The sequence below is a fragment of the Anoplophora glabripennis genome, unplaced genomic scaffold (assembly GCF_000390285.2).
Source record: "Anoplophora glabripennis isolate ALB-LARVAE unplaced genomic scaffold, Agla_2.0 scaffold15, whole genome shotgun sequence".
Taxonomy (NCBI): domain Eukaryota; kingdom Metazoa; phylum Arthropoda; class Insecta; order Coleoptera; family Cerambycidae; genus Anoplophora; species Anoplophora glabripennis.
In genome coordinates this window covers 1,327,744-1,344,239 of record NW_019416279.1, presented here as the reverse complement: position 1 = coordinate 1,344,239, position 16,496 = coordinate 1,327,744, and the positions used below count along the sequence as shown (strand labels likewise).

The 16,496-nt window shown below is 31.5% G+C and overlaps 3 protein-coding genes across 3 annotated transcripts; 2 read left to right on the top strand and 1 right to left on the bottom strand.

Moving 5' to 3' along the window:
* The first annotated feature begins 4,809 nt into the window (after window positions 1-4,809).
* LOC108905689 (PE-PGRS family protein PE_PGRS33-like) lies at window positions 4,810-7,506 on the top strand. Its single transcript, XM_018708675.1, has 2 exons — window positions 4,810-4,918; window positions 7,101-7,506. The coding sequence occupies exons 1-2, from the start codon at window positions 4,907-4,909 to the stop codon at window positions 7,428-7,430; spliced, it is 342 nt and encodes a 113-aa protein (XP_018564191.1). The 5' UTR covers window positions 4,810-4,906; the 3' UTR covers window positions 7,431-7,506.
* Window positions 7,507-10,308: 2,802 nt separating this feature from the next.
* On the bottom strand, window positions 10,309-11,134 carry LOC108905295 (spidroin-2-like). The gene is made up of 2 exons (XM_018708103.1): window positions 11,046-11,134; window positions 10,309-10,769 (listed from the first exon to the last, which is right to left on the bottom strand). The coding sequence occupies exons 1-2, from the start codon at window positions 11,055-11,057 to the stop codon at window positions 10,389-10,391; spliced, it is 393 nt and encodes a 130-aa protein (XP_018563619.1). The 5' UTR covers window positions 11,058-11,134; the 3' UTR covers window positions 10,309-10,388.
* Window positions 11,135-14,876: 3,742 nt separating this feature from the next.
* LOC108905326 (cuticle protein 64-like) lies at window positions 14,877-15,874 on the top strand. Its single transcript, XM_018708148.2, has 2 exons — window positions 14,877-14,941; window positions 15,385-15,874. Exons 1-2 carry the CDS (start codon window positions 14,930-14,932, stop codon window positions 15,856-15,858), a joined length of 486 nt encoding a protein of 161 aa, XP_018563664.2. The 5' UTR covers window positions 14,877-14,929; the 3' UTR covers window positions 15,859-15,874.
* The last annotated feature ends 622 nt before the right edge of the window (window positions 15,875-16,496 follow it).

Genomic DNA, 16,496 nt, shown 5'->3' with positions numbered 1-16,496 from the left:
GGAGTCCAGAGTCAAATGACAATTGATGCTTTGTTCTATAGGCGAGCGGTTCACCCTTAAAAAGATGCTTCTAAATGAAGGTAACTGACTAAATTTTTAAAACAAAAACCTACAGCACGAAATTTTTTATTTTATAAAGTGTATTTTTCTGGTAATTTACATATTTTTTTATATTTTTCGGCGGGGTCAGTCAATTATAAACAAAAAGTTGTAAAAAAAATTACTCGCCGAATGGCTTTAAAAACAGTTTTTCATTGTAAAATGGATCAAAATAAACACTTTTTGTTCTTTGATAAAAATTCTAAAAATTCTTCGTTTCTGAGATATTTACAATTTAATGTGAAAAAGTGACGAAATCGACAAACTTTCGGAATTTTTTTCTCAAAAACTATTGAACAGATTTTAATTATAAAAAAGCATAATAATCGGCAAATTTTCTTATTTAAGATATATTTTTTTGGTATGGGTCAATTATTTTATTGAAGGTAAAGCGAGTAAAAAAACTCTTAAATTGTAAATATCTCGGAAACGAAGCAATTTTCGAATTTTTGTCAAAGAACAAAAAGTATTTATTTTGGTCCATTTTACTGTTATCAAAGCCATTCGGCGAGTAATTTTTTTACAACTTTTTTGTTGATAACAATTGACTGACCACGCCGAAAAATATTATAAAAATATGTAAATTATCAGAAAAATACACTTTATAAAATAAAAAAAGTGTCATCCTCTAGGTTTTTGTTTTAAAAATTTAGTCGGTTCATGCCTCTTTTTAGGGGTGAACCGCTCGCCTACTATGATCTATGCCATACTAGAATCTGCTAGATCCATATTTCTACCATGTCAAATTAATTTATCGTAAATGTAAATACTTTTTCTCTCCCATTCCCATTTTGGTAATACTTCCAAGCCAAGCAGTTTTCGAAAAAAATATAGTTTGATGCACATGATTGCGTAGTTCTTTTATTCTTAAATAATTTTTTTTATCATTGGCGCTCATAAAATTCTCTCCATTCTTCGATACAAAAGAGATATTTCACAACCTAAAAAAAAAATATATTATTACTAGAAAAACTTCATATCTATGGCAATATTAAGTGCAAGCAAAAGTTAGCAAATACTTAGAAATCTGTGAGATATTACGTCCAAAAAGAAATTTGCCTCACCTAAGAACTCTCATAGAATAAAATTTAATGAATAGTAATGCATTTATTATTTAAAAATGCTGATTATAAGTGCCAGCAACTCTAAATTTACCGTATTTCTAGAAGTTTACAATAAATACAGATGAGATATTGTTTATTTTACAAAAAACAAACTTCAGAATAAACTAACTTAATTTCTGGGTAGATGTTTGAACATAATTCTATTCTACCTCCATGCAGTTGCGGAGGAGTCTAAGAAAATTTTGTTTCACACCCTCACCCGCCTACTTGTGTTCTTTATATTATATTGTTATTCAGTAGAAGAACTGAGTATCTTAAGATAAAACTTTATACAGATTTTTTTTTCAATAAACTGAATATAATACTCATCGACAACGATTTCGTAAACAANGTGAACCGCTCGCCTACTATGATCTATGCCATACTAGAATCTGCTAGATCCATATTTCTACCATGTCAAATTAATTTATCGTAAATGTAAATACTTTTTCTCTCCCATTCCCATTTTGGTAATACTTCCAAGCCAAGCAGTTTTCGAAAAAAATATAGTTTGATGCACATGATTGCGTAGTTCTTTTATTCTTAAATGATTTTTTTTTATTATTGGCGCTCATAAAATTCTCTCCATTCTTCGATACAAAAGAGATATTTCACAACCTAAAAAAAAAATATATTATTACTAGAAAAACTTCATATCTATGGCAATATTAAGTGCAAGCAAAAGTTAGCAAATACTTAGAAATCTGTGAGATATTACGTCCAAAAAGAAATTTGCCTCACCTAAGAACTCTCATAGAATAAAATTTAATGAATAGTAATGCATTTATTATTTAAAAATGCTGATTATAAGTGCCAGCAACTCTAAATTTACCGTATTTCTAGAAGTTTACAATAAATACAGATGAGATATTGTTTATTTTACAAAAAACAAACTTCAGAATAAACTAACTTAATTTCTGGGTAGATGTTTGAACATAATTCTATTCTACCTCCATGCAGTTGCGGAGGAGTCTAAGAAAATTTTGTTTCACACCCTCACCCGCCTACTTGTGTTCTTTATATTATATTGTTATTCAGTAGAAGAACTGAGTATCTTAAGATAAAACTTTATACAGATTTTTTTCAATAAACTGAATATAATACTCATCGACAACGATTTCGTAAACAAGTCCATGTTAAAAAATTGCACTTTCTGATTGCGATGAAACAAGGGTTCAGTTGTCTACAGGGTGTTTTTAATTCAACTGCCAAATTTTTTCAAGGTTTTCTTCGTTCAAAACTAATTCAAATAGCTCAAATACCTTTTATTTTACTTAATTACTTTTCCTTCAGCTGATAAATCTTCGTATGGAGTAGAAATTGACCTCTAGTTGATTTTTTTTTAACTGTCTTAATTGTGACCAAGGAAGACCCTGTAGAAGTTTGGCAGGCAAATTAAGGTACACACAGTACAATTTTCAAACTGGAAATAAACTGGAACTTATTTAACTGATACATGATATGCGCTCTATAAAATAAAGTAAGTGAAATCTCACTCAAATTGCCCTCAAAAATGTATCTAGAACAATTAAAATTTGACTTTAAAACTATTACTGAGCAATTGTTTGCTTAAGACTGACGTATTATATACAAGAAATCGTACTTTTAGTAAGACGATGATAGAACAAGTAGATCAATCCGGGAAATGAACATGTAAATATCAGAAAATGTACCTTTCCTGTTTTGTGCAGCAAATTTATAAAGATAGTCAATAATTGTGATTAAACCCCGTGTTAGTAGTTTCCTAAAAGCATTCTACAGGGTGTGATTATGTTTATAGTAGCGTACGCAATTTTCCGTATGTGCAGCAGTTGTCTTATAGTCCAATTAAATGAGCCTTTAACTAGCAATTTTGGTCAACTTGCCTGAATTTTTGATATAAGTTAGTTTGAGGTATATAATAACAATAAGTGACAGTAATTTTCTTTTCAACCCCAGGTCATGGGTGAAAAGAGATAAAATAAAGGGGTTTTTCAAGATCACTCAAGGGGTAAGAGCTATAGAAAAAAAGTTTGTAGAGCATAAAATTCTACATAAAAATGGTCTATTGACTTTATTCTTATACTCCTAAAATTAACAGAGTTAGGGAGACTAGAAGTTAGAGGATCATTTCAGAAATTTAAAAAATCATAACAAGCAGAAAAATGAATCAATTTTATAATTTTTTTTCAATCTACTCTAAAAAAATCTATCTAAACTAGCTTTTCAGAGAAATAGATATATTTTTTTAATTTTTAATAGAATCTTATAATAATTTCACAAAGCGAACATGATTTTTTATATTTGTCGTAAAACAAAATTTCGAAAGCAACTTTTCATTATTTTAAATAATCAATCAAATGGTATAGAAAAAAATTGTTTTAGAGTTAAATCATAAAAATTAACTATTAAAAAAATTTTATTAAAAATTAAGAAATATATTTATTTCTCTGAAAAGAGAGTTTACATTTTTTAGAGTAGATTGAAAAAAAAAAGATTATAAAATTCATTCATTTTTCAGCTTATTATGATTTTTTAAATTTCTGAAATCAACCCTTAACTTCTAGCCACCCTAACTCTGTTAATTTTAATAGTACAAGAAAAAGTCAATAGACCATTTTTATCTATGTAGAATTTTTTGCTCTACAACTTTTATACGAAACTTTTTTTCTAGCTCTTATCCCTTTTGAGTTATTTTGAAAAAACGTTTCGTCTCTCCGGGACCATCATCAACTTAATTTTTTTGTTTATACCTCAAAACGACAGTTTTCTATCCATGGTATTATGGTATTATTGTGTCTGAACACTTTTGTCTCGGAAATTGTTTATCTTAAAGATAACAAACAAGTAAACCCTTCCACTTAAGGAACTATGAAGATCTTAAAAACAGTTAAGGAAATTAAAAAAGTGGGTCCATAATTTGTTTCTATGGACCAAGACCGACAAGAGCATTACAAATAAGTTCAAATAAATACATTCTTACACAGAAACCATTAGAATTTAATGAGAAACAAGAAATTTTCAACTTTATGAGTTCACAATACTTACTTCCGAAGAAAAAATAGTTAATATAAACTTGTGACCTACTCAAATCCGAGAGATTGTTCACCATTTCCTGGACACCCTGTATATTTCATTTTCTCTGATGACTGATAATTCAACTGATGTGGTTAATTTTCGCATTTGTTATTTGTATGTAACCTACCAATGGCAAATGTAATATTATTATCAATGAGAAAAACTGACAAAACGCTCAATATTAAGAGGAAATGGTGCAATGAAAAATAATGAAATCCGGAAATTAAGATTTTCCAAAAATATCTGTATTAAAAGTTCGAAAACTTTCGATACTTTTCGATTAAGTGACTTTTTAAATTTCAGCTCTAAAATGCAGCAAAAGTGCATACGAACGTTGATTATACAATCAACAATGCATTCATTATTAATGCACTTTCACAAGTATACCACACAGTGACTATATCGGTAGTAAATTATTAATATTTCAAGTGCATACGCATAAAAAATGCATTTATAATGGTGCAACTCTGCAGCGATTTACATATTGTATGCCGTTAGAAAAGTATAGCGCTCTACTAAAAATACAAATAATTCCGTATTGTAACGAAGGTCGTCTACTTACGGTTTTGCCTATATAAATAGGCCTAAGCGTTTCAGCAGGTATCAGTTGATCCAGTGGTAGATCTGAAAACCCAATACATTTCAGCATGAACGCCTTGGTAAGATATATTTCCTTATTCGATACGTTTCTTGCAAATTTTCACTCAAAAACTCAGTTTCAATTCCGAAATTCCTAAAGTAAATGCCAAAACGTTAAAAAAATACATTAGTTTTCAGGTATTTCCTGAAAGTACCAATAATTACTGAAATTGTTAAAATTTTGAATTCGTACCGTTTCTAGCAACTTGTGTGACTGACTTTCAGTGAAAATTGCTGAAATAACTGCAAAAAATTAAAAAAATGTATTGCTATTTCCTGAAATAGATCGCTAGTTTCTGTATTAATTAACTGAAATTATTAAATTAATTTGAATCGGTAAAGCTTTCAGCTAAGTTTTATTTTTCGTGTCTGATTTTCAGCCAAAATTTCAGCGCTATTGTCAAAATTTCTAAGATAGCTTCTACTATGTTTGATATTTAATTAAGCACATATTTCAATGTATTTTAGTTCTGAAAATGCCAAAATGTGCAAAAAATATAGCTTTTCAGCTGTTTTCTAAAGTTACCAGTACCAAAACTTACTGAAACTAATACAATAATTGGCACTAGCACAGCTTTACTGTATTTCCAGTCAAAATTTCAGCGCTATTGTCAAAATTTCTAAGATAGCTTCTACTATGTTTGATGTTTAATTAAACACATATTTCAGTGTATTCAAAATTTAGATGAAAATATTTTGAGAAATAACTGTATTGGTTATAAAATTTTAAAATGTATAATAATAGCAAACAGTTTACTTAAGGTTTCTGAAAATACAATTCTAATATTACAATTTATTGAAAATTTAACTGCAATGATAACAATAAAGTAGGTTTTACTTGCTGATATCTGCTGCAAATGTTTTATTGTAAACGCTGTGGACAGGCCAGTCAAAACATCGCGATAAACTGAAAGTTATAAATTATTTCAATGATGCTGATCTCTAATTTTAATCACCCTGTATATCAATGGTGTAATTAACCTCAGATAGCAATAAGTAACGTAATAAATACACATTTTCCTGTTCGTTTGACTTAGGCGTAGGCTGAAATCGTGATATTAATATTAAAAGTTTCAGCGTAAGCAATAATTTTTCAGTTCTGAAATATTTATACCTTGAAAGAAATAAATCTGGAGTGAAACCACATGCAATTCGACACGGTTCACAGGCTCATAGAAATGCGTTTTGCTACATTATATTGCAATTCATTTAAAGTATCAACGCACCTACACCTAATACATAAATTTATTTAATAGCCTTTCTTAAAAAATTACTGCAGAATGGTGTACGGAAAGACAATTCATTGAATATGTAATACAGAGTTCCACACACTGTTTTGTTCATTGCATTATAACCATTGAAACGTCATCTTTTAATTATTAATAAAATTTCAAAATTTCATAGATTTTCTACGAATATTTTCAAGGAATTGTAGCTTTTGCGTCAGACTGCTGCTGAAAATGATCAAAATTCTTTTGTAAATGTCGAGTTTTTCAAGGAAATTCGTGTTTGTTGTAAATTTGTTTTGCACAGGTATTCACAACCAACATGCATACCAACAACAACACTTAGCTAACTAATATAATGTAATATAGGCATAGAAGTCACAAATAAATGTAACAGAGAACTCTTACAAGCATGTCACGATCTGTCCCAATAATTTTTCTATAAAAAATTTAAGATGGAAATACAACATCGTTTTAAAATAAGTTTTAATAGATTTCCTTGTAGCTTTATTGGAAATAAAGATTATAGTGGTGGTGCAAACATTATAGCACTATTTTGTTATAATTGGTACTGGAATATCAAAGCAAAGTTTGTCACAGAATGTTACTATTAGAACCAACACTCGGTACACGGTTAAGAAATAACTAAAATTGTTATTGCTTCTATAATTTGCTGATGCCACTCCCATGTTTCAACTAAACGTGCTACTCGTAATTTACATTAAGAAAAAACATATGTATATTGAAACTGGACGAGAAATAGTAACATTAAAATATTATTTATTGCAATTATAATACACAGCGATTTAGATTAAACGTATTCGCTCGATTTTTTGCCTCTGTCGGATACATTTTCTTAAAACCAATTAGCCTTACGTTTATTACAGTCACGCAAACAAGTGCCACACCTACACCATAACAAACAAACAATTCATATTAGTGAAAGTGAAAATATAATAAAAAAATTATGTTCCAGATCGTCGCCTTCTTCGCCATCCTGGCCATCTCTACAGCCTCCGCCTCCATCCACGCCGGTCTAGGCTGGGGCGGACTCGGCGTCAGCCCATGGGCTCTTAGCCCAGTAGGACCTTCCGGAATAGTTACCGGAGCTGGAGCCGCTGGCCCCGCTGGAGTCGTCACCGGAGCTGGAGCTGCCGGACCTGCTGGTATCGTCACTGGTGCCGGACCCATTGGACCCACTGGACCCGCTGGACATGGAATCATCGCCGGACCTCTAGGACTCGGTGGATTGGGAGGTCTCGGTCTTGGAAGACTTGGTCTAGGTTTGGGCGTCCATGGCTGGTAAATCTCGTGTATAGATGACCTGTAAAATGTATATGCTGGATGTATGATATAGAAAATAAAGTATAAATTATTTTGTACATGCTGGTGTTTTAGCTTTTTTATTTTTTTTATTTTATATTTAGCGAGGTACTGAAAATGTTTATAAGTTGACTGATTTATAATAAATCTGATTGCAAAAAAGTTTTTAGAGTACCACTATAGCTACCTTTCATATAAAACTTATGAATAGTTAAATTTAATACAAAAAAGCATTGTCATTTGTGCTTAAATTGACTGGGCCATAAAACAATAATTAAATAGTTCATATAGTTAATAAATGTAGGACATTATGTAAAGAAAAGTGATAAAGGAAACTCGAACAAATTGAGGAAGTACGAAAATGTGCCTCAAATGGAAAAACATGAATTAGGTGTAATAGGATTTATGAAAACAACAAATTGGATCATGCACCAACAAAACAAGATCTTGATCAGCAATGCGAAAAGAGCTGCTTAATTCAAAACCAATTTCAAACACCTGTTTAGCCATTAGCACCTTAGTTATTCCAACCCTTACAGACTTATTTGGTGTAATAAAATGGGTCAAAACAGACTAAGAAAACATTATCATATTAACCAGAACATAATGAATGAAAAATAGGAAACTACACTACAATTCATCCAAAGAAAGGATATTCTTAAGTAGAGAAAAAGGAGGAAGAGGATTGATAGACTTACAACATATAAGAATCCTTAAGGTCCTATTTCCATAATAAAGAACACCCTTTACATAGGGCTATGGTACAAATAGATAAAAATTGCACCCCTTTAAACCTATAAAAGCAAGAATAATCTTTCGTCTTCAATTTAATAAAACAGAAGAATATAAATTGGTCATTTAAACAGCTTAATGATAGACACTATAATAGTGTCAAAAATAAAGATCATACATAAAAATTCCTGCAGAAAGGTCAGTTATTTCCTGAAAATTGTACAGACCAAATCTGACCTGTGTACAATTTACATAGAAACTATAAAAATGAACAAAATTCAAATTTCAAATTAATTTATCACATATACGTAGGTGAGCTCTCATTGATATGTTATCGTATTAGCGTATTTTCTCTTGTTTTGTTTAATTTTGCATTTTCTAGTTCTACTAAGTATTGTTATTGTTTTTCTTGGTGTTGTACTGTGTCAGTGTGTTTATCAAGTGTTCTTTCTTCAAATGGTTTATTATAGACGTACTCTTAATCATAACCAAACTTTACTTGAATGATATACTGTTGCGAGGCTACATCTTTAATGCGCATGCTCAGTAACATTGATGTGATTTTAATTTATTAAGTACTATAGAAGTCAATATTGTTCTATAAATTTAAATATACAGGGTGGGCCATTAGTGTGGGAAAGGAAAATAACTGCCTTGTTATTCATAATACAGAAAAAAGGACAAAATTAATTTGAAACACAGGGCGATGAGTACCCTGTATATTTTTAAACATATGGATTTCTGAGAAAATTCTATATATGGCAATATAAACATTTTAACATTTTAATGCGCGGTTGCCAAGTTATGTAGAAAATCCTTCGAATTTTGGAAAAAACATCACCTCGAAGAAGTTGTATTAACTTTCAACTACTATTATTTTACTTTCTCACACTAATGGCCCACCCTGTATAAATTCTATAATTCTATTAGTTTGTCACTTGAGGTTTCAAACTATTTAAGGTCATGACAAAGAAGCCATTTTTCTATGGGGTTGCCTATTATTTGGCGTATGTGACGTCACTACTAAAAAGGTCATTTCAAGATAAGATAAACTTATAAAAAACATATTTTAAATGACGAAACGATCGATCATATGTATAATATCGGATTGCAAACTATGATCAAGTGTAATAATGTAATACATTAACTAAAATTGTACACCACCTTCATCCAAATACCAAATATATAGACTATAAAATAGATATCTAAGTTCTTGTTCACAATACCAAAAAGTAAAGAAAACAAATTATCCAAAGTATAGACCACTATACTCATACATTGCGAAGATATTAGGTTATAATTATTTGCCATATATTAACAGGTAATTGATTCTTTGCACACCATCTATCTACATCTACCCGTTTTTGCAGTATTTCACAATCCTCCTAACTAGTTGTGATTAAAAATAGCTTCAAGTCAAAAAACAGATTATTGGACTTTAGAGACAGATATAAAATAGATACAATAAAAATAGTGGTCTTATATTCGATCCTTGTGATACTCTTCAAATATGACAGTATGAAGAAAAAATATGATATTCAAAGCAAAAGCGCCAAATTTGTGGTCTTCAAAATCATTACTGTTATCTTGGGAATTGAATCCAGGACATTTTAACGTTACTCAAGCGCTAGATCCATACAAGGTACTTCTTCCTCCAATTCACATAAAATTTAAGTTGAACTTATGAAATAATTTCATTAGTTTAAGTTAAAGATTATAACCAAGAAATTGAATGTTATTGGTGTTAGAGAGATAGATTTCTCGAAATTGGCGATGGTAAAATGGAGGTATTTTCGATGGATCTCAAATTCATAAAATGTTTATTGATGAAAATTTCAAATCAGATAATAGAAATATTTCTTTTCGCATTGTTTTCCATTCTTAAAAGATGTTTCGTTACAACTAACGTCACATCTACAAGTAATAACATTGTTAATAAAATTAAAGCAGTAAAATTTTCGAAAACTAAAATTCAAAATATCATTTTAACTTTGAAGAAATTCAAAGGAAATTGTAAAAATGTTCAGCTTTTGTCTTCACGATGCTATTTATTTTTAAATGTGGCAATTTGTCTCCACGAAACTACCACTGGCACATTTCCCTGTGAAAAATGAAGAACAAAACAAGAATTGTAATGATTTTTTTTTATTTTTTCAATAATTCTAACATATATTACACAGTCCTATTTTAGAGATCTTCCCCTAGTAGTTTACCAACCATGAGCGCCTAAACCAAGCCCATGACCACCAAGACCCCACGCACCGTGTCCAATAGCGCCTAGAGAGGCAGCAGCTGCCCATGGGGCGGCATGCACAACTGGGGCGGCAGCGATAAGAGGAGCAGCAGCTACAATGCCATGTCCAGCTGGTCCAGTGGGTCCGATGGGTCCTGCACCAGTGACTATTCCAGAAGGTCCGGCAGCACCAGCTCCGGTCACCACGCCGGACGGTCCAGATGCTCCGTGTCCGGTGACGATTCCAGATGGTCCAATGGGGCTCAAAGCGTGTGGGTTGATGCCTCCCCAGATGAGGCCATGACCTGAGGGGGCGGCGGACGCGGAGACAGCCAAGATGGCGAAGGTGGCAGCGATCTAGAAAGAATAAAGGAATATATTAAAAAAAAAATCAAAAACCGTGCTTATTTTGGAATAAATTTCTTCTTTTTTCTTTAATTAATAATTGAAAACACTAAAAAATCAACGTCTATAATCTATACAAGCAAGTAAATGAACGGAGTATTTAATCTGGATCAAATTTCCGTACATTTTTTTAAAGGAAAAAAAAAATATTTAAAAATCACTTCGCTCTCAAAGAATTTCTCAAAAAAAGACATTTATAAGTTTATGAGCACTTGGATCGCTCCTTACCAAAGCGTTCATGGTGAGATTTGTTGTCGAATGTACGTTTGGCAAACTAATGCAGTGGACATGTCTAGCGCGCTTTATATAGATAGAATTACAATGACAGGACCTTCGATGCTATGAGGAAATGTCCGTATGTAAGTGAAATGGTATCGTATTCGTTAGGTGGCTATGAAAACTATTTCAGCGCAATCGTGTTGCAATAGAGGAGTTTGTATTAATTAAAATGCGATTGTTGCACTGTTAGTAAAATACACGTATTTCGTACAATCGTTCAATGGGAAATTAGGAATGTTTATTTCTGTTGAACGGTTTTGAAAAAAATTGGGTGCATGAACTGTCTATCATATCCACACTTAACCTTCTTGTTTTAAATGAGGCACACCCTATGAAATTTCTTGTATTGTGCTTGGCTAATTTTTGGATGTATATAAAATCGTATCTAAATTAGTATTGAGAAAAACTGACTAATTGTAAAACAAATATGTTATAAACACAAAGAATTGGTTTAATTTAGAAGATTCAACACTTATTAAAAAATAACACTTTAGTGCCAGTTTTGAAAAAGCATTTACAAGAAATTAACACATTAATAAGCAAATATAAGAGAGAAAAAAGAAAAAATACAAATATAATATAATTATACAAAAGAATACCTAAAAATAGTTTAAATTACAGAAATATTTTTCATGAGCTTTATCCAAAGAATATATTGAAGCAGAAAAATAGCAATAACCATAACTTCAGAAACTGTGAGCGTATGGTATAAATAAAATAAAATTTACATTTTTAAATTCTATACAATGTTTGCATAAGAAAACAAACATTTTATTAGTGGTGTCATATTTTAATAGAAAAACAAGGAACCATTTTTTAAGGGATGATTACTAGGTCCAAAAAAGGACCTTCATGGTGAAAAAAATCTCGAACCGAATTTGCGAAATAAAAAGTTAAATTAGGAGTTGCCGTACCTGGATCTCGAATCATCTTAATCAACAGATAGATACGAATTGTTACAACACTGATAAGTTTGAAGAATAACAAGTACCAAATTAAAATTTAACTAGTATAGCTACAAAAAAAAATAATTTTGCCAAAAATGAAAAAAGAGCTGGTTTGCAACTATCAGTTTATTACAAAAAAAAAAACAAAACATTTTTCACAAATACGTGCAATCCTTTTCGAAATATCAAAGTGGGCAGCCTTATTTTAATTTTTTATTTCTCAAATTCCGTTCGTCATAAAAGTTCTCTATGTGTAGAAATCATCTCCTTTAAACGGTATGTGTCCCATGCTTCATTATCAAAATATAACTATTTTAATTTTCACCATCCGTCAATAGTGACAATCAAAGAACATCCTGCTGTCAAAAATAATACGCAGATCTAACATTTGTTACTTTCAGTAAAGTATGATTTGCCCACGAAAAGTGTGTTACTATTTGATTTTTGTTTCTAATAAATGTGTGATGATCAGAGAGCGGACAATTTGTGTCTTTAACCTTGAACATAGATATGTCATTCATAAACCTAGATACATTATCCATGACGCAGTGGCGTGTCGGATATGCATCGGATTTTTACGTGATAATTCACGAAAATTCCACGGTACATACATTTTTAGGCGTTATAAAATATTTAGAAAATCAGAAATTGTATACTACATATTTATTAAATAAAGTTCGGTTAAAAATAGTGTCGTTCTTTTAATTGGAAATTAGGAGTCAATGTAACGAATACCCTCAGGCGACGCACATGATAGAATAGTCCAACTCACACTCCATTCATAACAGGGATGCAGTTTGAATTCTGACCAATAGGAATTCGATAAACGCAACTGATGTCGACGGATGGACTAGAGATGGGCGCGAGTGTCATTTCATTTCTTTAGAACTAAATTAACTTAATTATTTTCTCGTTATTTAACCTGTTCACATGATTTATGGATTTTAAATAAAGGGTACAAATCTTCGCGAGGATAATACGATATATTTGCTATACATAATAATTATATTTTGCATAGTTTATACACAATATATTTTTGAACGCGTATACATCTCTAACAAAATTTGACCTATTCTTGGGTTAAAGTCACACATTGTCCGCTCTCTAATTATTAACATACATGTTAAATACATAAGGACCTAAATACGACCCTTGAGGCACTCCTGAAGTTACTAATAAAAGATCAGAACTTTAGACATTTTTTGGAGGATATTATGTCTCTCTGTGGTCACTGATTAGGATATTTTAAATTCATGAGGTGCCAGTCACATCGTCAAATAATAAAATTAAGATATAAGATTATAGAAGTATTAATTAAACAATATACAGAGTGTCGCGCTAAAATGTGATACAAGTCTCTAACTTCTTTATCTTTTGGTCGATTTCAAAATTTTTTATTTTGGAATGTGGGCTAAAAATAACTCTATCTAAGTGTGATACTGCTGTTTTTTATTAAAGCAATACACGGCCAAATAGTGCTCGTCTGAAGATGTATCGAATTTGATGAAACTTGGTGATAAGACATTTTAAGGGATGTTGAATGAGAATACGTAATCTCTTTTTTGGAAGAAAAATCGCTAATACCAATTAGCTGTTTTGACGTCAAAAAACGCGTCCTAGTTGGCTGTATATTGCTTTCGTGAAAACAGCAGCATTACAGTTAGGTAGAGTTTTTTTATCCTACATTCTAAAACAAAATTTTTGAAATAGGTCAAAAAATAAAGAAAGCTACAGGCTTGTATCACATTTAAGCGCGACACCCTGTATATTCTTCTAAACCGTAATACTTTGTATTTTAAAAACAAGGATATTTATAATATACATGTGTATATGTTTGTTTATTTTGATAACATTTGTGTATACATGAAAATAAAAAAATTATTGGCGTGGAAACTTTGAATGTTCCGAGCAGAGCAAAGTATAAACTTCTCCGTATTTTTATAAATATCACATTGCATTAAAAATTGCGTTTGTAACAAAAAATTTATGTGATTTTTTTGTGAAAACAAAGATTTTCCAACAATTTTCGATTTATGTAATTGTGTGTTTAATTTTAAACTAAAAAAGTAACTACAANAGAAATTAAAGCTGAATGAACAGGCTATCAAGTCCATATCATGATTTTTGTGTAAAAAATTTTTCCAAGCCCGTGGACCGAGAAAAAAAAAACGCAAAAAATTGAAAAAAAATTTTTAAAAATAAATAAAAAAATAAAATTTGAAATCTTTGTATCTCGGAAACGAAGCATATTTCGATCTACGTTTATATGAACTTTTTTCACAAGATAATTTAGGCAACCACCCCCTAAAATATTTCGCACTTATTTACAAACACCCTGTATAAGCTGTTTTCATCACCGCATTTTCTTAAGTATATAAATATTCTTATAACACGGCATCATGAGTATTATTCACAGAATGAAAAAATGTTACGTCGTCAGAAAATATTTAGTTGTATTATTAACATACATGTTAATTACATATGGACCTAAGTACGACCCTTGAGGCACCCCTGAATTTACTAATAAAAGATCAGAACTTTGGACATTTTTTGGAGGATTTATCTCTCTCTCTGTGGCCACTGATTAGGATATTTTAAATTCATGAAGTGCATTGTCAAACAATAAAATTAAAATATAAGATTACAGAAGTAATAATNCTATGAGTATATTTATTAAATTAAAAATCTACATTCGAGGAAAAAAATGTTAACAATTTATTAAATTATGAAAGAAATCCTTTCTACGAGAATATTATTTCACCAAAAATCTATATTTAATTGTTACTAATTCTGAAGGTCTAACGACTGCCTATATATAGATAAGTGGAGCGTACAAAACTGTATCAGTTCCCTCCAGAGCTCTAAGGAACCAACAAAATAAACAAAATGAACGCCTTGGTAAGTAATAAAGAATTCATAGCACACAAACATTTCAACTTGCTTCTTAAGAGTTTATAAATATACAAATTGTCATTGTATCGGTCATAAACAAATTAAATATAAATTGGTTTATCAATATCACAGTTGCGACTACTTTTACTATACAAAAACAAGTTTTGCACTCCAATATATTTTAATATACCTACGTACAATCTTTTTCTATACTTTATATGTCAGAGGTTATCATTCTAAAACATTGTAAACGTGGAATTAACGATCTGTGACCACATAAGCTTTGCTACGAGTTAAAAATGTACATTTATTGCTACCTTGCAAAATATTTGTCTTTGTATCTTAACCACAGATCAGTCATTTAGTTCGAAAAGTGTTTTCAACCTCAACATAAAATTGCTTTCTTTATTTATACAAATTTCAGTATTAATATCGCCATAATTCCTCAGATCCTTGCCGCTTTCACCATCTTGGCCGCCGCCGCCACCGCCTCCGGCTCCATCCACGGTTTAGGTCTTGGTCTCGGTCACGCCGTAGGTGTAGTAAACCCCCACGCCCTTAGCCCAGTAGGACCTTCTGGAATCGTCACCGGACATGGAGCTTCTGGACCATCCGGCGTGGTGACCGGAGCTGGTGCCGCTGGACCTTCTGGAATCGTCACTGGAGCTGGACCAATTGGACCCACTGGACCAGCTGGACATGGTCACGGATACGGCTATGGACACGGTTTGGTGGCTGCTCCCGTTGTAGCCGCTGCTCCTCTCTCAGCTGCCCCATGGGCTGCTGCTGGACTTGGACATGGTGCATGGGGTCTTGGTGGTCATGGACTCGGTTTGGGAGGTCATGGACTCGGTTTGGGAGGTCATGGACTCGCTTTGGGAGGTCATGGACTCGCCTTGGGCGCTCATGGGCATGGATGGTAACTGTTGGAGAAAGTTGAACCTGTATAGTATTATAATTTAAATAAAAAACAGTATCTTTCTATACTTTCATTTTTTATTTTACTTCGTGGCCTCCTATTAATTAAAATAAAGGCAAAATTAAATCAAAAGCTGCCTAACATTTAAAAAGGAAACTAATTCAGGAATAACAGAGAGAAAAAAATTTACTACTATAAAAAAAATCTCTTATATACAGGGTACTCCTCCTAAAAGGGATTCTTCTGTAAGTCTGCAACTGTAAAATTTATAAAAGGGTGATTGCCTGAAATCATGTGGGCCAAGTAAAGAAAATATATTTATACATAATTTTGTTATTTTAAATGAAACACCCTATACTACCCTATATTATTGCGTTTTAGAATTCCTTGGTTAATATTAGGTAGAGTTTATTAAATGTACCTGCAGTTTTCACAGTTCGTTTTGGCATAAATTACTCTATCTTGCCATATGTGAGCAAAACGTGTACGTTATTCAGACTCGGAAATACTGAGACCTACTTTTAATAATCTTACGAATTGAAATTTTTTTTTTTTTTAATGAAATGGAATGACCCATATTAATTGTCATGGGTGAATGTCCTTTCGACTGATGTAATGTTGTCCATACTTATCTTTAACAGT